Here is a 20,181-nt window from a genome sequence, read left to right as displayed (position 1 = left end):
TCCCATTAATCAAGAGGAGTTCTACTGACTTCAAAGGAATTGCAACAATGCCAGCTTTGTGCTCATAAAATCCAGCATCAGGATTAATTATTTCCTAAGTCCTGAAGTAGATGGATGTAGAAAGCTTGGTGTGCTAATGGTGGGCACCAGGCAATAGTGCTTGCCACTGAGAGCAAGTTAGACCAACAGCACTTGTTCTGTCAGGTAAGGACATGAGCCAGTCAAGCCAGGACAGACTCTCCTCTATGCATCATTTGAAGACAAGTTAAGTCATCTAGGAAAAGCCTGACATTTAAATGATGAAAGAGAATACATCTATCCCTTTCCGGTTCTTCTGAAAAAAACTTTTAAAATGGAATTGTACAGGAACTTTTGTTCTATGATATATAGACTTGTCACCAAGAGATACTTTTTCAGCTATGATGTAATTTGTATCGTCAGAAAAGCATTGCTGTCATTCTGCTATAATTTAGCCTCATTTTCTGCTCATTTCTTTATCTTTCCTCATTAGGGCATTACATATTCAGCTATGTTACTATTAATCATTTCCTAACATAAGCAACTGCATAACAGAGCTGTGTGAGTAATTGATTTTTCAGTTTCAGAGCTGAACCAAAAATTCAAAGAAATATATATATATAAAGCTTTATTTTTCTCTCTCATTCAAGTGAAAAATGTATTTCATGTGGATTTCAGTGAAACATTTGTTCATCTCATATCAGTAATTTCATTTCCATTTTTGTCATTTTAAGAAAAGCGGGAGGTAGAGAGGGCTGTATCTTGGCAAAATTCACCAAACCAACAAGTGAAAAATCCTTCCTTTTTCAGATAAAGTGATCTGCCTGGACCAGTGAATTCCTCTGCCTGGGAAATTTGAATACCCAGACACTGACCTACAAGAAGATTTTCACCTCTTGGGTGAAAAGAACCCAAAATTATGTAAGTTACTTGTAAAAGTAGAACAGTTTTTCCCAGGAAGAATGGGAACAGACACCCCAAGGAACCAGTGTGATGTGACCAGGAGGGCCTCCTCTGAGGTGGATTCATGTTCCAACAAGCTGACAGAATTGAAGGTCTGCCATGGTCCAGGTGAGTGGCATAATCACAGGGTTATTTGATATGTTTTTTTGACTTGCCGGTCCTGTGAATTAGACCACCAGATTGTCTTGGTTGACACTAATAATAGTCTTACACCCAAAATGGCATGTCGTAATGAGTTTTTTAAAAGTTAGTTGAAATACTAACCATGACAACAAAATGTTATAATCAGGCACCTACTCAGGTACCTTACAAATATATGGTGAATTATACATTTTGCATTTCTCCCCCCTTCAGATTCGCACAGGTCTTGGCAAATTTCACAAGACCACTTTGTTTGGATATTTGCACCCCCTGGATTTTTTATTTCTGCCTTAAGATTTTTTCACATACAAGCCTTAAAAAGAAATGAGAACTGAAATGATGCAAATATAAAACTCGCTATTGCTATTCTCCATTGCTGCTGGAGATACTGCAGGAATGAGAAGAGATGCACAACTCAGCACCCTTTTGGGGAAAGAAGATGGAAAAAGCATTACATCTGTTTAGGGTTAGGAAAGCTTTCATATAGGCTCACTGAGTCAGAATAACTCCCCTAGTCAGATGATGTCTTGAGGTTCTTCATACAACTTAGGGAAGGTATCAGGCCATACAGAACAGGACCTGGATATTAGTAGGGCATTAATCAAAGCAGTAGGTCATATACTTCATTAATTAGTCTGTGCATCTCTGCACAGGTAAACTTTCATTTAAACATAAAGCAAATATCCAACATATTCAAGCATGAGTACCTATTACCATATATTTATACTTGTAAATAAGTGGCATCTATCTAAATTTTTTAGAAATTCACTAAAACCTGGCATTTCAACTGAAACCTGTTTCTAATCTTTCTGAAGGAGGAAGCAATTTTCCCCACATGACCCTGATTCAATTCTTGTTTTCCTTGCCTAAAAAAATGACAACTTAAAAAGTAGAGCTGTGAACTGATATTTATTTCAGTAGTATAATAACTATGAAACATGCCAAAGGCCTCTTAAATGTTAGAATTGTTACCTATTGCACCCTGGACAGTGTTTGAGTTCGTGAGTAGATTTTGAATGAAGTAATTTTTTCCCCCGGTCTGACCCTGGGAGCATTTGAATTGATGATTTTAGCAAGCAAACTTGCTAGGAATAATGAACTACATATAGTTTTGTAGAATAATTCTCTCTCAAGGGCTATGAAGCTGATGCCTACTTAGAAAAAAAATTGGAAGACTAGCTGAAACAACACATGATGCCATTTTATATAATCCCAGAGGTGACTGAAAGACCGGACAGTTTTGAGGACTATCCAAGTGTAAAGAGATGGATTTGGATTAGTCCCAGCTCACATTGTGTAAGACATGCAATACTTTCATATTGTTTCTCCACAGTCAGATGTGACTGTTTGTTCTCTCATTTTCCAATTACCTTTGGAACCATTTTGTTGGAAGTTGGGACCAGATTCATTAGTTAAAACATAAGCTTCAAGCCATCACTGCCTTGCAGTCAGCTAGAGCTGTAAAACAGGACCTGCAAAATGGATGACCTTCAGAGTCACTTAGCTGTGCAGAAATTGTATTTGTCATTGCCAGGTTTTTTAATTCATATCTTTTAATAGACTGCCACAGAATTTCTGATCTGTGATCCTGTGAATATATTACATTGACAGACAATAACCAGCTTTTCTAAACCATATCAATAGCATGTCTGACTAAAAGAAAAGAATAAAAACTATACTGCTGTCCTTGTCTTCTACATTATAATATTAAAAATGTAGGGATGAACTTACTGAAAAGTAGACAGAGAGTGACTCAGTGCTCTACTAAGGCCAGTAATGTGCGGTAGGATGAGTAACTGCTGCAGGCAATGGTGAAGTCCCATTGGGATGGCTTTTCCCTTTTTTTGGTCACAGTTTGGAAATCAGGACACAGAAACAATCACCATATGAGAAAAAAAAAAGCCAGAGTACAAATATGGCTAAGAACTCTTGGGGAAAAAAAAAAGAAAATAGCAAAAATATTTCTGTTAAGTAACTTAATTTCCAGACTTTAGAGGAATCACCAACAGATTACACAGTTACAGGTCAAAATGTGTTTTATATGTTTGGATCTTATACCTCACACAGATATTTCTGTATGGGACTATTCTTACCACAGAATTTGGCCTTATGGTGGTAAATCACAGAGATTTATTCATCCTAAACACTTCATATTTTTGGCTGGATTGTTATCTAAACTAGTAATTGACTGATGGATACTCTGTCCTGCTGTCCTCCTGCCAATCCCCCTTATTTTACAGTATTCATAAAAATCAAGGGAAAACACAAACTGGAAAGGCAACACACACAAAGTCTCCAAGCTATATCACACTCCAGCCTTTACACTTGCTTGGGTCCATGAAATAGAGGGAAACAAAAAGGCAAGCACTTCCCAATGAAAGGCTTGGTGCTGCCGTCTCGTGGGAAAAGGGAGAAGGGGAGCTTTGGTAACAAAAGCAGAACTGCAAAAAGGGGAAAAAGGGGAGTTCAAAAAATTGTTAACATGAACACTCCCATTTTTGTTTCAAGAGGGTTGTGTGCTTTATTGCTCACAGATCAGTTTCCTTTGCAGGTGATGTGGGCCCAGAATTACATCACCAGCAGAGCAGCCAAGAGCATCTCGGTGCCAGCATGACTGAAGCTGAGAGGAATGTATTATCACAGACCTCCGAGGGACTTGCCAGTGCATTCCTTGCTGGGGGTGCTGCAATGGGGGAGGCAAAGAGGAGACAATTTTACGTGAAGACTGAAAGGGAACTTTGTGGAGGAAAGATCTGGGGTCACAGTCTTGCTGTCTCCTCTAGGCAGATCTAATTATGGCCACGTACTTCAAAAAGAGGGTTTAACTAAAACCAGATTTAGCAGGGCAATGCTTAGGAATTACAGACTGAATCCTCAGCCTTGTCTTGAGGAAAATGTGAAATGCTTCAGTGCACTGAGAACACTCACAGTGGTTGTAAAGAATAATTTGAAGCAGTGAGGAAAGCAAGAACCAATCCTCATCACTTCAGTGAAGTCTTACAATAAAACATAGTATCTGTCTTTAGCACAGACAACACTGAGATGCTGGGTGTATATTTACTGATCCATTGTGTGGTGGGGTGACAGTCTCAGCAGTCTCGGGGATCATGCTGGAAGTGATCAAATTACTCACAAAGCAGTCACAGGGATCCCCCATAACAGAGCTCCAACAAAGCCTTTCTGCCACATCACACCCTCCATTCGGCAACCCACATCCCATGCATATAAAAGAAATTCTCTCCTCCCCCCATTTTTGCAGGCTGTCAGGCTGTTTCTTCCATCTATCGTGGATGGCAGGACTGGCTCAGTGGTCCTCACCACAAGCCTCTTTCTGAACCGTTAAAATCAATGGGAACTTTCCAGTGCTTTTAATAGCAGCAAATGTGCTGTCAACCAACAGGATTAAAAGAAGGGCACAAGAAACATTTTTCAGAGATTAGCACCTCTAAAAATGTCAGCATTTTAACCCTCATCTCCTAGGTTGTTCGAAACATTGAAGAAGTGCTGACATTACAAAGATCTCTTCCTTTTCCACCAGAATAAAAAGCCCTACTGATCAAATGAAAAAGTTTATAATTTATAAACTGAATTTCCCCCTACCCTGTCCCCAGTTCCCTAAAAGGGGAGGCAAGAGGGCTGGGACTAGGCAGAACAGGGAACAACCAAGTGCCATTTCATGTTAAGCCTGCTTTACACAAGAATTTTTGGGATAGTGAAGTACCAACAGCTGGTTTAGCTGTACCCAACTCAGCCCAAAGTCATGCCACCAGCTCCCTCCCCAAAGCACGGCTGAAGTTCATGTGCCTGTGCTGGGAAGACTAATTTTATCCTTGAGGCTGCTCATGCCTGGTCTCCTGCTCTCCAAGTGCCCACTGCAAGCCACAGTGTCAGTGCAGTTCTGACCAGACTCTTCATTCTCCACCTGTCACACCAGAGACTCCTTATGCCACCATCTGTCACCGGAGTCTCTGAGGTGGCCTGGGGGCCTTCAGCTCTTCTCCGTATTCCTCAGCCTCCTCAGGAGGCTCCAGGAAGATGTCTGCTTTTGCATTCCCCTGGATCAGAGATGCCCAAGGACAACTTGATGTTAGAGGAACAGCAGCTGAGGTGGGCAAGTGTCGAAAAGGGAAATTTGATTGCATAAAAAAATAGAAAATACTGTCCATGACTTTCAAACATCATTAGACACTGTTACGGCATACAATAGGGAAACTGGCAGAACACTTCAACCACCATGTCTGTAGAAGCACCTTCCACTAAAAGTACCAGATTTCTTTCATCTCCACCTGGCAAAAGGGCATCACTACTCTTTTGCTGTAACATGCCAGTCTTTTCCACAATCTTTCTTCAGGTCAGTTGCACTTGGTCTTGAAGAGCCAACACCAACAGTGAGGCCCTTCAGCTTTCTCAATTTACTTCCCCCTCAGCTGTCTACATTTTGAATATCCCAGTGCACAATTTTCTCTTTTTTATACTTCTCATGCGTCATTATTCTTGACAAATCATGTTTTCCTGCTACTTCCTTCCTGTGTGAGGCTGACCTAATAGTCACTCATAGGAACTGTTTGCTTTCATATCATGTTGTTGTAGATGGATTAGAGATAATGTATGAAAGCATATGTAAAAAAATATTCCAAAGTAAATACATTAAGAGAGTGTTAGACACACATTAGAACTGAGGCATATTTCTGCTCTAAAAGAAGTCCTTTTTACTTTGTTCAAACTTTTGCAAGACAGCAAAAGCAAATGTGGCCTGCAAAAGTTGACATAGACAACAATGGTTAGGAAAGATTGATAAAATACTGTGAGGAAAGAAATTACTAAAATTGCTTAGATCCAGGACAGAAGTTATTACTGCTACTCATTGTAGCAGACTGGTGTGAGATGGCCATCCTGCAGCACTGTTCTTCTTCTGGCTCACCCTGTCTCATTAACATTATAACTGTGAGTGCAGCAGAGTGGCTGACGGGCAAAGTTCACCTCTGTGTCCCTTTTAGTTTTCATGGAGACTACAAGTCTGTTCAGCTCTTAATAAAGTAACCCTCAAAGCACCACAGTAAAATGACTTAAATGTATAGTGATTCTTATAAAACAAGAAAGCCTATGCAGGACCTTAAAAAATGCCTTTGGGCAGGTCAGTTCTCTCTCCCAATATCCAGATTGAGTATGAGTCTCTTGTATGCTTTAATCTGTTGCAACTTAGTTTTTCCACTTCAAACTCTTTCTTTTTGACAAAATCTATTGCCACTTTGGGGCTTTCCTAGGAAGTCATCCCATCACCCTCTCTTTCTTTGTGAATATAGCCCTCAAGCAATACTACTTCTAGTTTTTAATACCTACAAAGATGTGGCTGCAGCCTCAGTTTCATGTGCACTCAGAAAACAAAGGTAAGAAGTTGAGATTGTTTCAGACCTTATGCTATGAGTGGTTTCCAGCCCATCCTGATTTTGCTAATCTGCTCTGTAAATTATCTGAGAGCAGGGCCCTGAAGAGGGAAGTGTGTGCATCTTGATTTTCTCTTTTCAGCTACATGCCGTGTTCTCTCTGCTTGGTTGCTACTAACTTTAAACAAATCAGTGTCACAGACAAACAAAGTGGATTATATAGCAAACATCAATTTCTGGTGTTACTCAACACAAATCAAAAGGGCTTCAGCACTGCAGTTATTCCCCTACACCCACAAGTACAGAGGCACTGGTGACTAAAGCCTGTGGATTTAATTGCTCTTAAAGATCTTTCAACTGAAATTCAAATTCAAATTTTCCTTTTCTTATTGCTGTTTTTCCAAAAATTGTAGAATGTAGAAAACTTGAAGTTTGAGAGAGGAGGAAGCGTTAAGAGAAAATGCCCACAGATAAAACACTTGATATCTTAGCAATAGTATGACAAAAAGCTTCTTAATCATTTCATTAAAGGATGTCAGTTCAAACAAGGTCATAATAGTAGACTATTTAGTGGCAATCACAAATTGAGAGGGAATAATAAGGCAAAAATTGTCAAATGTGAATCTAAAAATGTAAAGACAAATGTAAATGGTATTTTAATACCACTTTTGTAGCATTTTAGTGGTTGCATGTCCATGCATACATGGATATTCAGCATAGAGACAAAACGTCATCTATGAGAATCAGATGTGAAGTCACTCCTTACTTGAAAAGACAACATTTTTTATTGCTTAAAATGTATTTGCTAATACATTTTTCATTTTCTATTATAAGAATCAATTTGCTAAGATGTGGAAGCATTTCTGTTCTTTAAAGTTTGCCAATCAACCCAGGAAAGTAGAGACAGAAAAAACCCGAAACCTATTAAATCAGGAAATATGGTCACTGTAGCTCACGTGCCACCTACTCAAAGCTGGCACTGAACTGAGTTCAGGAAATACACTAAACAATTTCGCTCCTGGCTTTTTGCAAATGTCTGGCACAAGCCTGTGGTTTCCTCAAAAGCATTTCTTCTTTGAACTTACCTTGAGTATTTTCCTCTGAGTGTTTATATATTTTTTTTTTTTTTTTTTTTTTTTTTTTAGGGAAAAGAAACACAAAGAGGATTGTTTTCAAGCAATTTGGTATAAGCACAAAAATATTGTATTGAAAAAACTGAGGCTGTTATTCAGTTTTCAGTCTTCAGCTAAGGTTCAGTGTTCAGTCTTCAGCTAAGGTAGGTGATCTTCCCTTTCTTAGATTCACAGAGAACAAATTATTCATCCAACAAGCAGGAGAAACACTTGAAAAGAAGAAATCTGGGGTGAATGACACTGTGAGATAAACACTGCAGATAGTCCACCACAGGCTGGGCATGTTTTATAATTCATGATAATATTTTCTTCTGGGGGAACAGATAACTTGCCTGAGGCACACATCTTCACATCTTCAAAAATATGAGCAAGAATGCAAATGGTTTGTGACTTTGCAAGCCTAAATGCAAAGGGCATGGCAGAGTCCCACCACTTGTGTGCCAGTATCCTAATGTGTGTTGTGGTTTTCCTTACCCTGCTCTCCTGCTGTGACAACAGTGCTCTGTCCTTCACAAAACTTAGCACTTAGCTAAGCAAGCCAGTCCCAAACTTAGCCAACATAAATAACATCTGATCAAAAGCTACCTGGAGGTGAACCCAAAATGGGCATGACTAATTCAAAACAAATTTGTTTCTTAATTCAAGTGCACACTACAGGAACATTCAGTGGTATTTCCCCAGCTCAGGACTTGCACAGTAACATACTTAAAAAGGACATGAGTGGACTGACATTAACAGATGCTTTACACATAAGTTCAGTGTCATTTAAGCACAGAAAATACCAGGCCATGTCACTGCTGAAGGGACAAGCACTGGGACACTGGGAGTAGTTCTTGCACTCACCTCTCCCTCTCCTGTTCCAAGAGGTTGGTAAAGTCATCACTCTTGTTCATGTAATCTGTATGTTTATGTTTCTCATTTTCTAGCTCGTAAACTGTGCGGCGATGGCACTTTTCTGCCAACAGGAGCTGTTCCAGCATGCGCCGATATGTCTCTTTCTGCTTTTCTTCAAGTCTGTCCAGCTGGATTGTAGGAAAGAAGAACAGACTGTTTTAAAGGTCTCCTTGCTTACTTTATCTGATTTATCAACCAACAATGCTGTGTTTGGTAAATGCAAGTCCCGTAATTTCATGTCTTGGGTTTTACATAAAGCAGTGACTAGCAATAAGAATAACTGCCCTGTGAAAGTAATGATTTATTTGGATGACATATTAGCAATAAACATTTGCAGTTTTCAGACACACAAAGGACAGAACTTCACTTAACTTTAAGGTAACAAATAATATTGTTGCAGTGCAGAATTTCCCCTGTGCTGAGGTGCTGTGCAGACTTTCTTCATTTCATGGGGAAAAGGCTATAGCTCAGGCCTCAGATCATGGGAGCCTGAGCTCACACACCTATATGGGGACTAGACACCTGCATGTGGAGCATAAAGTGTAATCTGAAGGCTGAAATTTGAGTTTTGCATCTTTAATACACCTGTAAGACTGCTGAGATAAAAGATGCAAAAATTTAGATTCAGTCCAGATTCAGTTTTACATTACCAAATACAATTAATTATAAGCCTTAGAGGTTTCCCCTCAGCCTGTTTTTTTGACAGAAATTCTCTGTCTTTATTCAAAACCCTTCACCTTTTTTGTCTTCTGCATCTTTTTAGTAATTTAATATGCCAATTATTATTCAAACAAACATTAAAACCAGGAAGGCATGTCTAAAAAGTGCCAGGGCATTCCAAATCCACCGTGGCTAGCCATGTTGCTCCGTTTGCTGTTTCTTGGGTGCAGATGACAAACTCCAGCCTCCTCCCTGCCAAGGCAGCCCTCTTGGCACTTGTCTGGTTACCTGCCCCTGGCATGGTGGCTGGCAGATCCTGCTCTGCCCTCCCCCAGCCCTTGCCCTGTGAGAATCTCATTCTCCTCAGCCCCAGCTGCCCTGGGGCTGCTGTTGTTTCTCAGGGTATCATTAGCAAACTGAGGGAAATAAGAGAGCAGGAGGACCATGGAAATTTGCTCTCCAAAAGCTGGCCATAGCAGCCAAAGTGAAACAGTCATTGCATTTTGTCAAAGAGCCAGGATGGGTTCAGCTTTTGAGAGTAGATCTTTTGTACCTAATTTTGTCACCATTCTATTTTATTTCAACATAAGCCTTGTGAATCTTCACATGAAAAACATCTTACACCGAGGTCCCTGTCAAATTATCAGCTTCTTTCAAAAAAGGCCTTGCTAAGCTCTTTTAATCTTGTTTGACAGTATTTTATGTATGGTCCCACATAGTAAGGTTTGATTTCCTTATTTACTGCCATCCCAAAAATTCCAGGAGATGCTTCAATGAGAATACACAGTACAAAGCTAATCTGTGGTAGACACAACCCCTGGGGCAGAAATTAAATGTTCTAATTGGAGGAACTACAGTATGTTATACTGTATGTTGTAGCATGCTCCTTCCCCATGACCTGGACTGTTATGAAACGATGAACAGCAGCAATGGCTGGGTTTTTTGGCATTCATGCTGGCCTCAGACATTCTCAGGTCTACTCTAATTCTCAGGTCTACTTGACATTCATTTATTGCTTAGGTTTTAAAGCAAGGAGTCCTATAAGTCTCCTTTAGGGGCTGAACTGACTTTGCAGTCCTAGAGTTTAAGTGACGTAAAATGAATACAGATTTATGATCCCATAAATATGGTCAATCTCCAAAGATCTTCTTTTCTTAACTACCCTCATGACAGTGTTCTAGTATGCCAAGAAAATCAAAGAGTAGTTACCACTGCTGTGAGCAGTATAGGCTGAAGCCTATAATTGAAAGGAATTTAAAAATCAGAAATTTAACACCCAAGCATTTTGGTCTTGCTTAACAGCACCAGCCCTAAGAAGCATACAACCTCTTTATGATTTTTGTTCAAATCCAGTGACTTTGCTTACAAATTATTCTGCATATGAGTGAACAAGACTTTCTTGTCAGTGTACAAATTCTGTGTTATCCTCCTGCATGCTTTGCACACATCCAAAATATGTGGAGTCTGACTTCTCATTAGGATTCCCCCTGCACAGACATAATGTTGTCAATGAAAAAGTTGTTACCTCTGAAATTGGCTTCTCATAGACGTCTTCCCCAATAGACTTTTCTTGGGCAAGGATGGCATCCCTGTGTAGCACTCGAAGCACGTTCTCTGGAGTTGCAGACCCATAGTGAGCTTCTAAAACTTCAGGTTTGGTTTTCTCTGTCTTCAGCATGTGGATCACATCCTCCCTTGCCTGTAATATTACAAATCACTACTATAAGTCAACCTATTAACCACCAGGGAACATAGGGAAAATAGAGGTATTTTATATGTTCAGACTGCATACACAGAAATAAAATTAATTAGAAAAATGCTAGGCTATCAATGCAGATATAAAAATTTTGGGAGATATCAGAGTAAACATGATCTGTGCAATACAAATGCTGTCCTTTAAGGGATGAATTATTCTGTTCCTGCATGACATTACATTTCAATGCTACAAATTTTTATCTGGGTTGCAACTATAGCCAGGGAATATCATTATTCTTCATATACTGGATCATATTTGTTGCCCATGCTGTTCCCTGAAGGGGATAAGCAAATGAGTAGAACAAGCAGCACAAGTGAGCTGAATTAATATTTCTCAGAAAGCTACTTCCTAGTCACTCCCTACCTTAATTTGTGACTAAGTACTTTTCAAGTAACTTTTAAAATAAAATTTTCTAGTTTTTTTTTGTTCAAACAAAACCCTAGACATGTTGCAGACTCCAGCCAACCAGCATAACTGGTGTCAGACATGGAAAGTCTGAGCAAATCCTGCCAGCAGCGGAGGATGGCTGTGCTGCTGGAGCTGGGGCTGGGAGCAGGGATGCACCTGGATCCAAGGGCAGCCTGAGGCCAAGCTCCTGCTTCTGGCCCCAGGTGGAACTCCCAGTTACAGGCAGCGAGAGCAAACATCTGGGCATGATGAGACAGCTCTGAAAGGCCACCTGGCTATGAATAAGGGGCATTTTAGGGCTATGCTGTGGTCAGACACTTAAGCCAGGGCTCTGTTTCTGATGATACTTACCAACACCTGTTAAGCCATCTGTAAAATGAGGGCAGGGCACCTGCTTGTCTTTCAGGGCATGTTTATGAGGCCACAGGCCAGGGAGGGACTGTAAAACCTACAAGATTTTGGTGGGCAAAAGGGAGCTCCTGCATTTCCCTAGAGAGCATCTTTCCCACAAGTGAAAACGGGTGGGGTAGCAGAAGAGTACAGGCAATTTTCTCTTGTCTGCCTTTCTGACAACCCATGTGAGCTTGGGAAGTAAATTAAGGGCTAAGGAAAGGTTCAGAAATACAGGAAAAAAATCTTTTACAAACCCTGCCCCTATGTAAGCAATGACTGTTTTAAGATTTATGAACTGACCAACTCTTAACACTTTGCCATGCCGTTCATACCAGCATTCAGTTCATCCCTGTAGCAAATATTAAATCTTTACCCAGTACGACAGAGGCATCACAGCTCTACAAAACCACCTGGTTTAAAATGAGCAAGAAAATAATTTTGAGAAATGGCAAAGGCCCTTTAATTTCTTTTTCATTTAAAATAGTCTAAAATGAAAATAAAACAAATAATGAACTTGAGGCAAAGATCATGCCATCTAATTAAGAGCTAGCCCAATTACACTGTATAACGTTTTGCAACCTTAAGTAAAATCTTTGCACATGCCTGCAAGATACAAAATACAAATTGGAATGATATTCCTGTTATTTCAAAATGAGAGTGGGAAAGATGCATCACTCGTGTATGTCACAACTAAGTGAATTATGTGAGCTAGTCCCAAAGAAAGGCAGAAGAGCATGTACACCTCACTACCTCACATCCTGAGACTGTGCCACTCTCAGTACAGGAAAAATGTTATTTTAGGAAATTTCTAGACAGGTTTGAGAATGCATTACTTTTTTCTATCCCTGTAGAAATAACAGATGTCTTAGTGTCTTCATCACCACAAAGCCAATGTTCCTATATTGAAGAAAAAGCCCCTAAACAGTCCAATAAGATAGCATGGGACTATGGAGAGATTTCTAAATATGCAGATTTGATTATGTGTTGTCTTAAGCCTTTTTAGGGAGAGGTGGTTCTGAGGCCATGCATGCATCCTGTTCCAATGAACTAATTTGGTATCCTGCTGTGTGCCTGGCAGCAGGGGAAAACAGTGGGATGGGAGCACAGCTCTCTTCTGCCCTCTGCACCAAGAGACACAGCCAGTCATGTTGAAACGTCTTTTTGTTTGGATTCTGAGCACACAGAGCTTCAGGCCCCAGACAGCCCATTCCTCAGGGGCAGGCACACCTCAGACCCTAAGCTATTTGGGAGGGGAGGAAGACGAGTTCATTCTCTCGTGTTGAAGCTGTTGGGCCCCAGGTGGCACAGTTAAACATTGACAGGGCTGGACAGAGCCGACAGAGAGCTCAGGCTTGGTGATTTAACACTGTGACTAGGCAGAGCAAAGAGCTGGACTCCAGTCCCTGCAAGGGTTATTTGATACAGAAATAGCTGACGGAGGCAGTTGCTCTGCCCAGTGAGTGCCCCAGCCCCTGTTCAGTTGTGCACTGCCAGACTTTCCTTCAGGCCTCATTAGTCTGTCATCACTCACAATTAAAATGGAGCAACTTTAGCACAACAAGGGAAAAGGAATAAGAGTCTCTGAAACAGCTAAGGAAGTCCCTGCTAGCTAAGAAAGGCTTCTGGATGCAGCACGTTTGGGTCCCCTAAAAGCCAGAAGGAGCCAAGCCAGGGGAGTGGATGATGCTGAATGGAGGAACTGACACCCCAAGAAGGAAAGATGGTGCCCAAGCTCAGTTCAGAGCTTTGAAGGAAAAAACCTATTCGTTGCTTAATCTTTAAAGGGGAGCAGTGACACAGCAAGCTCCAAGGGGACAGGGTAGGACTGTCAGCACTGAACACCCCTTGCTGCAGCCCAAAGGGAGAGTACCTAGCCCAGAATCAGGCGGGGTGGCATCATCCCGCGGGGCACAGTCAGCTGCCCTCTCCTGTACCCCTTCTTGGGTACCCTGTGCTCTGCTGGCACTCTGGATTTGGGCAGTGTTAGTGTGGCAAGGTGCCTTCTGCCTTTTCTGGGCTCAGCCATTTCTCCTATCGTTATCTTTTTGAGGGTATTGGTTAATTCACCAAGTACTCTGTTTCAGTAATGATAACAGTTTGTGGAAAACAAACTGACAGACACACAGGTTGCTAGGAAGCATTGCACCAACAAGGGAACCTAAAGCTAATAATAAACTGGAGATGAATTTAATTGGTCAGAAACAAGCTCCATCATAGGGAGATTCTGAAGTGGAGATAAACCTAGGTCAGTGAGAGACCCAGGCAACATCCTAGCCTTCCATTAACCTTGGAGTTTGTGAATTCCTGTCAGTCTCTCTGAAACTCCTCAGGACAATATAGCAGGAAGGAGCTGAAACAGCATGCCTGTGTATCTTTTGATTTCATGTTTCTCCAAATGACTCATTTTCGCCTGAAACAACTAGAAGGGAGGTCAGACAGAGATGTTTTCTTTCAATGTATAGTGATCTGCAGGAAACAGACCATTTTCAGAAAACAATTCAGAATAATCCTGCAGAGGAGTACTTGGGTTGCTTCAAGATTCATACCTGTGAAGAGGCATGAGAGGCTCAAAGTGAGGGGCCCTAGCTCAGAAGAGGGGAACTTGCTGGCAAGCTGGTTCTACTGATGGACATCTACTGTTGGTGCCTCCCTTGTCCCAAAGCACAATGCTGTTTTGCATAAATCCTAAATTAGGAGACAAACACAAGGAAGATATTTCAAACTGGAAGTAAACTTGCATATAAATCCCAGAGAAGAGGTTTTAGCTGCTTTAGTAGAAGGAACATGATGTTTGGCACAGGGAAACCGTCTCTCAAGTCCTTCTTTTCTTTTGTTTTGTTGGTGCTGTGATGAGAAAGAGCATCCAGGCTTGAGAAGACCACATATTGCAACAGCTTGTAACACAATGAAACTTATTTGTAAAAGTCCAGAAGACTGCAATTAGTCAGAGAAGCTCTTTAAAGTCAAAATACGGAATTTAAAAAATTTACTTTTATTGGTTTTTCATTATTTCAATTGTCCTACAGAAAAGTCCAAGCTGACATTCTATCTGTACTGTTCAGATTGTGAGTTCTTGAAAATAAAGAGACTTTTCCATTACCAAAGTGCCCCAAGTACCTGATTCTCTATGCGATAGGAGCAATAAAGACAGATTAAAGATGTACTAATTTAACTCCTTCCATTGCTCCTGCTGATAGGGGAACTGCAAAGTTGAACTATGTCTAAGCCTTGTTTTATGCTTACTGGAGGTACCAAAACCTAAAGGCTGATGACCTCAGTCCTTGAGTACATCCTGGAGGGGCTGAGGTGCTGTGGAACACTGCTGTCCCACAAAGTTTTGCCTGCCCTCATTTCCCTCCACTCATGAGTGCACTTAGCGAAGATCTGGGGCCTGTGTTACTACCTGGGAAATCCAAGACAATGCTCCCCTTCTCTCATGAGTGCATGCTACTTGCCCAGATGGAAGGCTGACATGAGCCCACTCATTGCAGGGCTACCCTGAAACACTTTTTGGCAGAATAAAGTAGAAGGATTTTCTTTTGCTCACCGACTTGAGCAGAGCAGGGGGCTGTGTTCCAAACCTCGCTTTACTACGTGCCTAGTAAAATATTTAAAAGATATAGAAAGGATGTAAAGAGGTTCCTGCATAAAATTGAAACCATTTAGGAAACAATAGCATGACTCTGCTGCTTGTAAAAGGGGTCCGGCAGCCTAGCAACCAGATTCTTGGTCAATGGAAAGACTGTTACACAAGCCGGGCGTTCAGACGTGCTTCCTCCTCATGCCCTGCCCTGCCAATTTACTACAGCCCTGTCTCCCCATTCCCACAGTCTTTGGCCTCTCCCATGAGCCTGCTGACAAAACTCAGCACCCACTAAACGGGGAATTTTTGCCACAGGCCATTTGTCACCTGGGAAATGGGACTGAACTGATCAAACTCGTTTCATATAAGGCATCTAGTAAATCAGGAAAAAAAATCAGTTGTATTCAAGATGGGCTGAATGGAGTCGAAGTAATCACTGTCAGCTAAGAGTAAAACCCAGCTCAACATCATTTGCCAGTACATGTCCTAAAGTCCCCTGAATTTTTTTTCATAAGTAGCCTTCCTGCAAATTCATAGTGTGTCTCTCTCGAAATCAGTTACTAGTAACTATTACCTTCATAGCTCCATGTTTGGAGGCATCTAACTACTTTACATCTAACTGCTTTAGAGAAATCTCAATATTTCAGTAACATGATAACAATCCTCTTAATCAGATGAAAGAAGTTTTGAAAACTCAGGAGCAGGAGTAGCATTTACAAGAAATGCAATTATATAATATTTGTAACAATCTGATATTTCCAGCTTTTGAATATTTATTTTCTAGTTATGAAGCCACTTTGTTATACCTACATGAGTAAGTACACTAAGAAGCAGATATTTAATATTTACGAAGCTGTATTTTTCTTCCCAGTGGTTAATTACAAAAAATAACTATGAAACCACAGACAGGAACCTTTACTTGTACTTATATTGTTATTCCTTGCATTGCACACAGTTCAGGTTATTTATAGTGCAACAGCTGCTCTGTTCAGCATCCGAAACTAGATAAGGTCACAGGTTATCCATGTAATGTTGGGGTCTTACCAGTGACTGATTTCCTAAATTCCAGTAGGCTTTACAAATGTTTCACCTAAAGTTAATAAACATCACACTCAAGGCATCCTGAGGGAGATCAGGAGAATATTCTCACTGCTTCCTGCACTATCCAGGACATGCTGTGCTGCCATCAGGGCAGGAATGGCCTTATTTCTGAAAAGTCCCATTATAGACCTCAGAAAGTGAGTATCATAGCTTGGTTGGTTGACTTTAATGAAAAAATGCATCTTCACACAGAGGTAGTCAAACACTTATATCTGAAAACTTTCCTAACACTAAGCCACTTGTCCCTGTTTAAGATCAGTAACTTCCCATCTTTTTAGCTTAGGAGGAAATTAAAATAATTTTAAAGAAAGAGCACTTTCTTAATTTTGTGTCATAATACTATAAATATGTATACAGAACATAATAAAAACTACTCCTTACTGCTGGAATGACACTTTTGTTAAAGGCCTGATTGTTCACTCTAGCCCTTCATGCTGCTGCAATGACTGGGTAGCAATTTGCTTTCCAGAACAGTTGTATTTACTGTACAAAGCATGTTTCAAAGCAGGGAATTTAGAAGCTCTACTGCATATTGCATCATACAAAGCTCCTTTTTGCTAAAAACTTAATAAAAATTTTTTTTTTGTCCTATACCAGATATCTGAAGTAGCTTTGTTTGTGTCACTCACTCAGTGATGCTAGCCATGCAAAATGCTGGCTAATTACATAAAATCACAGAATCATAGAAGTCTTGAGTTGGAAGGTACCACAGGGATCATCAAGTTCAACTCCTGGCCCTGCACAGGACAGGGATAATCATACCATGAGCATTGTCTAAATGCTTCTTGAATTCTTTCAAGCTTGCTTCTGTGACGACTTCCCTGGGGAGCCTGTTCCAGTGCTCAAACACCCTCTGGGTGAAAAACCTTTTCCTGAAATCCAGCCTAAATCTCCCCTGACACAACTTCAGACCATTCCCTCAGGTCCCTTCACTGGGCACCACAGAGAAGAGATCAGTGTTTGCCCCTCCTCTTCCCTTCAGGAGGAAGTTGTAACTGCAATGCGGTCTCCTCTCAGTCTCCTCCAGACTGGACAAACCAAGGGACCCCAGCTGCTGTATTATTTCCCCTCTAGACTTTTCATCATCTTCATAGCTCTCTTTTGTACACACTCTAATGCATTCATATCTTTCTCATATTGTGGCACCAAAACTGCACACTGGACTCAAAGTTAGGCTGCACTAGCAATGTGAATATATAGGTTTTCTTGCAAGGAAGACTCTATGTGCAGCAAACTTTTTTTCTCACCTTTCATCTTAGCCTAATTTCCTAATACCTGAAATTGTGGATTTCACTTGCATGAATTTCTTTTAAATTTTCTGTATTCAAGTCTAGGTACATAATGTACTCTGGAGGTAAAGAGATTATTTCAGCGATGAAAAGTGATCATTGTTGATTTTGTACAAAGGGTAAGTGAAATATGTACCCAGAAATACAAATGGTCCATCATGACCCTGAGGATATGAAACAGAACTGTCCTGTCTTTTCCACACCATGCAGAACTTTCTGGCCTTATAAGAAGCCTTTGGAGCTATACACTGTATTTAATTTTATTGTGCATTACCTTTCACTGATAACACAGAAAGCTCTTCTAAAATCAATACTGGAGAAGAGGCACATGATAGACCAGCTCATCCACTGCATAAATCTTCTGAAGTGGCTCCAGAAGAATTACATCAGAAATTAATTTGGCCTCTTTAAAAAAGTTCCTGCTCAAGATTGCAGAGCTGAGGAGAAGCAGCACTGAGCAATGTATTACTTCTTCCAGCAAGCTTCGAAACAGATCAAATGAGCACTAGAAGACATCTGTCTGTTATTTCCTGCCCACACAGCTTTGTTCTGCTTTATTGCCAGAGCGCTCCATGGATGATGTCACTTTTCTCTGAAGAAAACAGGCCACCAGAGCCTTTCACTGACATAATTAATTATCTGTAGTCTGGGCCACAGCCAGCACAATTCCCATGGCAAGGCCCTGAAAAGTATTAACTCCACACTGCTTGATGTTTTCAGAATTATTATGGTCTGGGATACCCTGTCTTGTCTTTTCACACTGAAAGAGTACTTTGCTTGATATTATCAAGGTGTGGGGCAGTTACTGCAGCATATAGAATTACAGTGTCATGATCCAGTCAGCACGGAGACACCAAGGCAAGGGGTCACTGTCAAGTTATGTGTGTGAATCTGCATGTTGGGATGTGTTCTGCATGCTCCAGCAATGCCTCACAATGGCTAAGCACCCTGGTTTGGGTTTGCTGTACCCAGTCATAGAGATTTTATCTTGGCCAACATTAACTGTATAATATTTTTCACATGACCTGAAGCCCAGCAGCAAGCAGAAACCACAGATTGATCTGATTGATCCAACTAGTCATCAAGTTGCCATGTTCCTTTTGTGATCAGTTAGCACTTCTTTCAGGGGGAAGAAAAAGTGACTAATGAAAGGGCAATAACAGAGAAAGCATTTATTTTCCTCTTTCTTCTGTTATCATCTGGCCCTATTACCAAGTCTGGACGAAGACACAAGAGATCAATGGATCATGGACCTCTTTGTTATGCTTCACACATAAAATTAACCCCACCATGCTCCAATTTCCATTCCATAAAGGAAATAATATTTCTCATCAATGAGATTTAATTCCCAAGTATATAGAAGATCTAGGTACTCTGTGAATGCTACAAAAAATATGGCTCTCTGACATCAATATAACTGTTCTCTTATTAATCTTCCCTGTTTGTTATATTCTTTGATTTCCTCCAGGTTCATCTACTTCTGTACTATTGTCCAATTTGTTGACATCTATTGGAAACTAGAAAGTATCTTCATTAGACATGTAATTTGTCTAAATTGCTCTTTGAAAATGCTACACTGACAGAATAAGGAGTGGAAGCATCTGAAATTAGGTGCTCTGACCTGAATTTCAGGGATGCACTTGAAGCTGCTGGTGTAAGTACTCTGTCTTCAAGAGGAGCAAATTAGCCCTGGCATTTTTTTCCTCGGTGATCTTGCTGCCTTCTGGCAGGAATGAGCACACAAAGAGCAGGATGGAGCAAGACAAGCTGGAGCCAGCAGGGCTGTATCCAGCAGGATGATGAAGTCAGAGGCAATCCTTCTGCCTCCTCTGTGGAGACAGGAGCATGTGGGACATTAACAGACCTCAGTGTGTGTATATGTGTAATAAACTGTATACACAACTTTCTCTTGTCCAAGCATTTTGTTGGCTTCAACGAGCTGTTTTCCAGTACTCTGTGCTGCACAGTGTGCATCCAAGTTACTGGTGGCTGATGAATGGGCAAGAACAGTAGGGCTGCACTACAGCAAGCACTCACCAGCTTAGCAAATTATTTGAACAGAGGAGTTTGTCAGAGGAAATGAGGGAAGTGGTGTGAACTCGTAGTGGGAAGAAACCAGAGAGGGTGGGCAATGAAGGGTGCAACGTGAGAGCTCCCAGCCATGCCCACGGTGCCCTCACAGCCTCCAGCTGTCTCCAAAATCCTCCTGATCACCCCCAATATCTGTGCTTCCCTTTCCCCTCTCCAAGCCCCACTTGGACATCCTTTCCCCTCTCCATACTCCCACTTAATTTCCAGGAATGACTCTGAAGCCCTTCAAAATGCTATTTTACCTGAACTGCTGTTTTTGCACGAGCCTATACTAGAGAACTGGGGTTTCATTATGAAGCCACATCAGTATTTCTGTTTCTGACTATTTTAAACTTGAAGGTGACAAATGGAAGTTACCATGAAACTG

At 40.9% G+C, this 20,181-nt stretch overlaps 1 protein-coding gene across 5 annotated transcripts in view; it reads right to left on the bottom strand.

Moving 5' to 3' along the window:
* Positions 1-20,181, bottom strand: part of FILIP1 (filamin A interacting protein 1) — a 101,398-nt gene that overhangs the window by 31,168 nt on the left and 50,049 nt on the right. For all 5 annotated transcript variants that reach the window (XM_085056479.1, XM_085056482.1, XM_085056480.1 and 2 more), the window contains 2 exons: positions 10,719-10,892; positions 8,483-8,661 (listed from right to left, as the gene is read on the bottom strand). In XM_085056479.1, the coding sequence (XP_084912605.1) occupies positions 8,483-8,661; positions 10,719-10,892 (353 nt within the window). The remainder of the gene's footprint in view (positions 1-8,482; positions 8,662-10,718; positions 10,893-20,181) is intronic.

The sequence above is a fragment of the Lichenostomus cassidix genome, chromosome 3 (assembly GCF_008360975.1).
Source record: "Lichenostomus cassidix isolate B80296 chromosome 3, HeHo_3.0, whole genome shotgun sequence".
NCBI classification, from domain to species: domain Eukaryota; kingdom Metazoa; phylum Chordata; class Aves; order Passeriformes; family Meliphagidae; genus Lichenostomus; species Lichenostomus cassidix.
The sequence above is the reverse complement of the archived record's forward strand: the minus strand, read 5'-3'. Positions and strand labels throughout refer to the sequence as shown.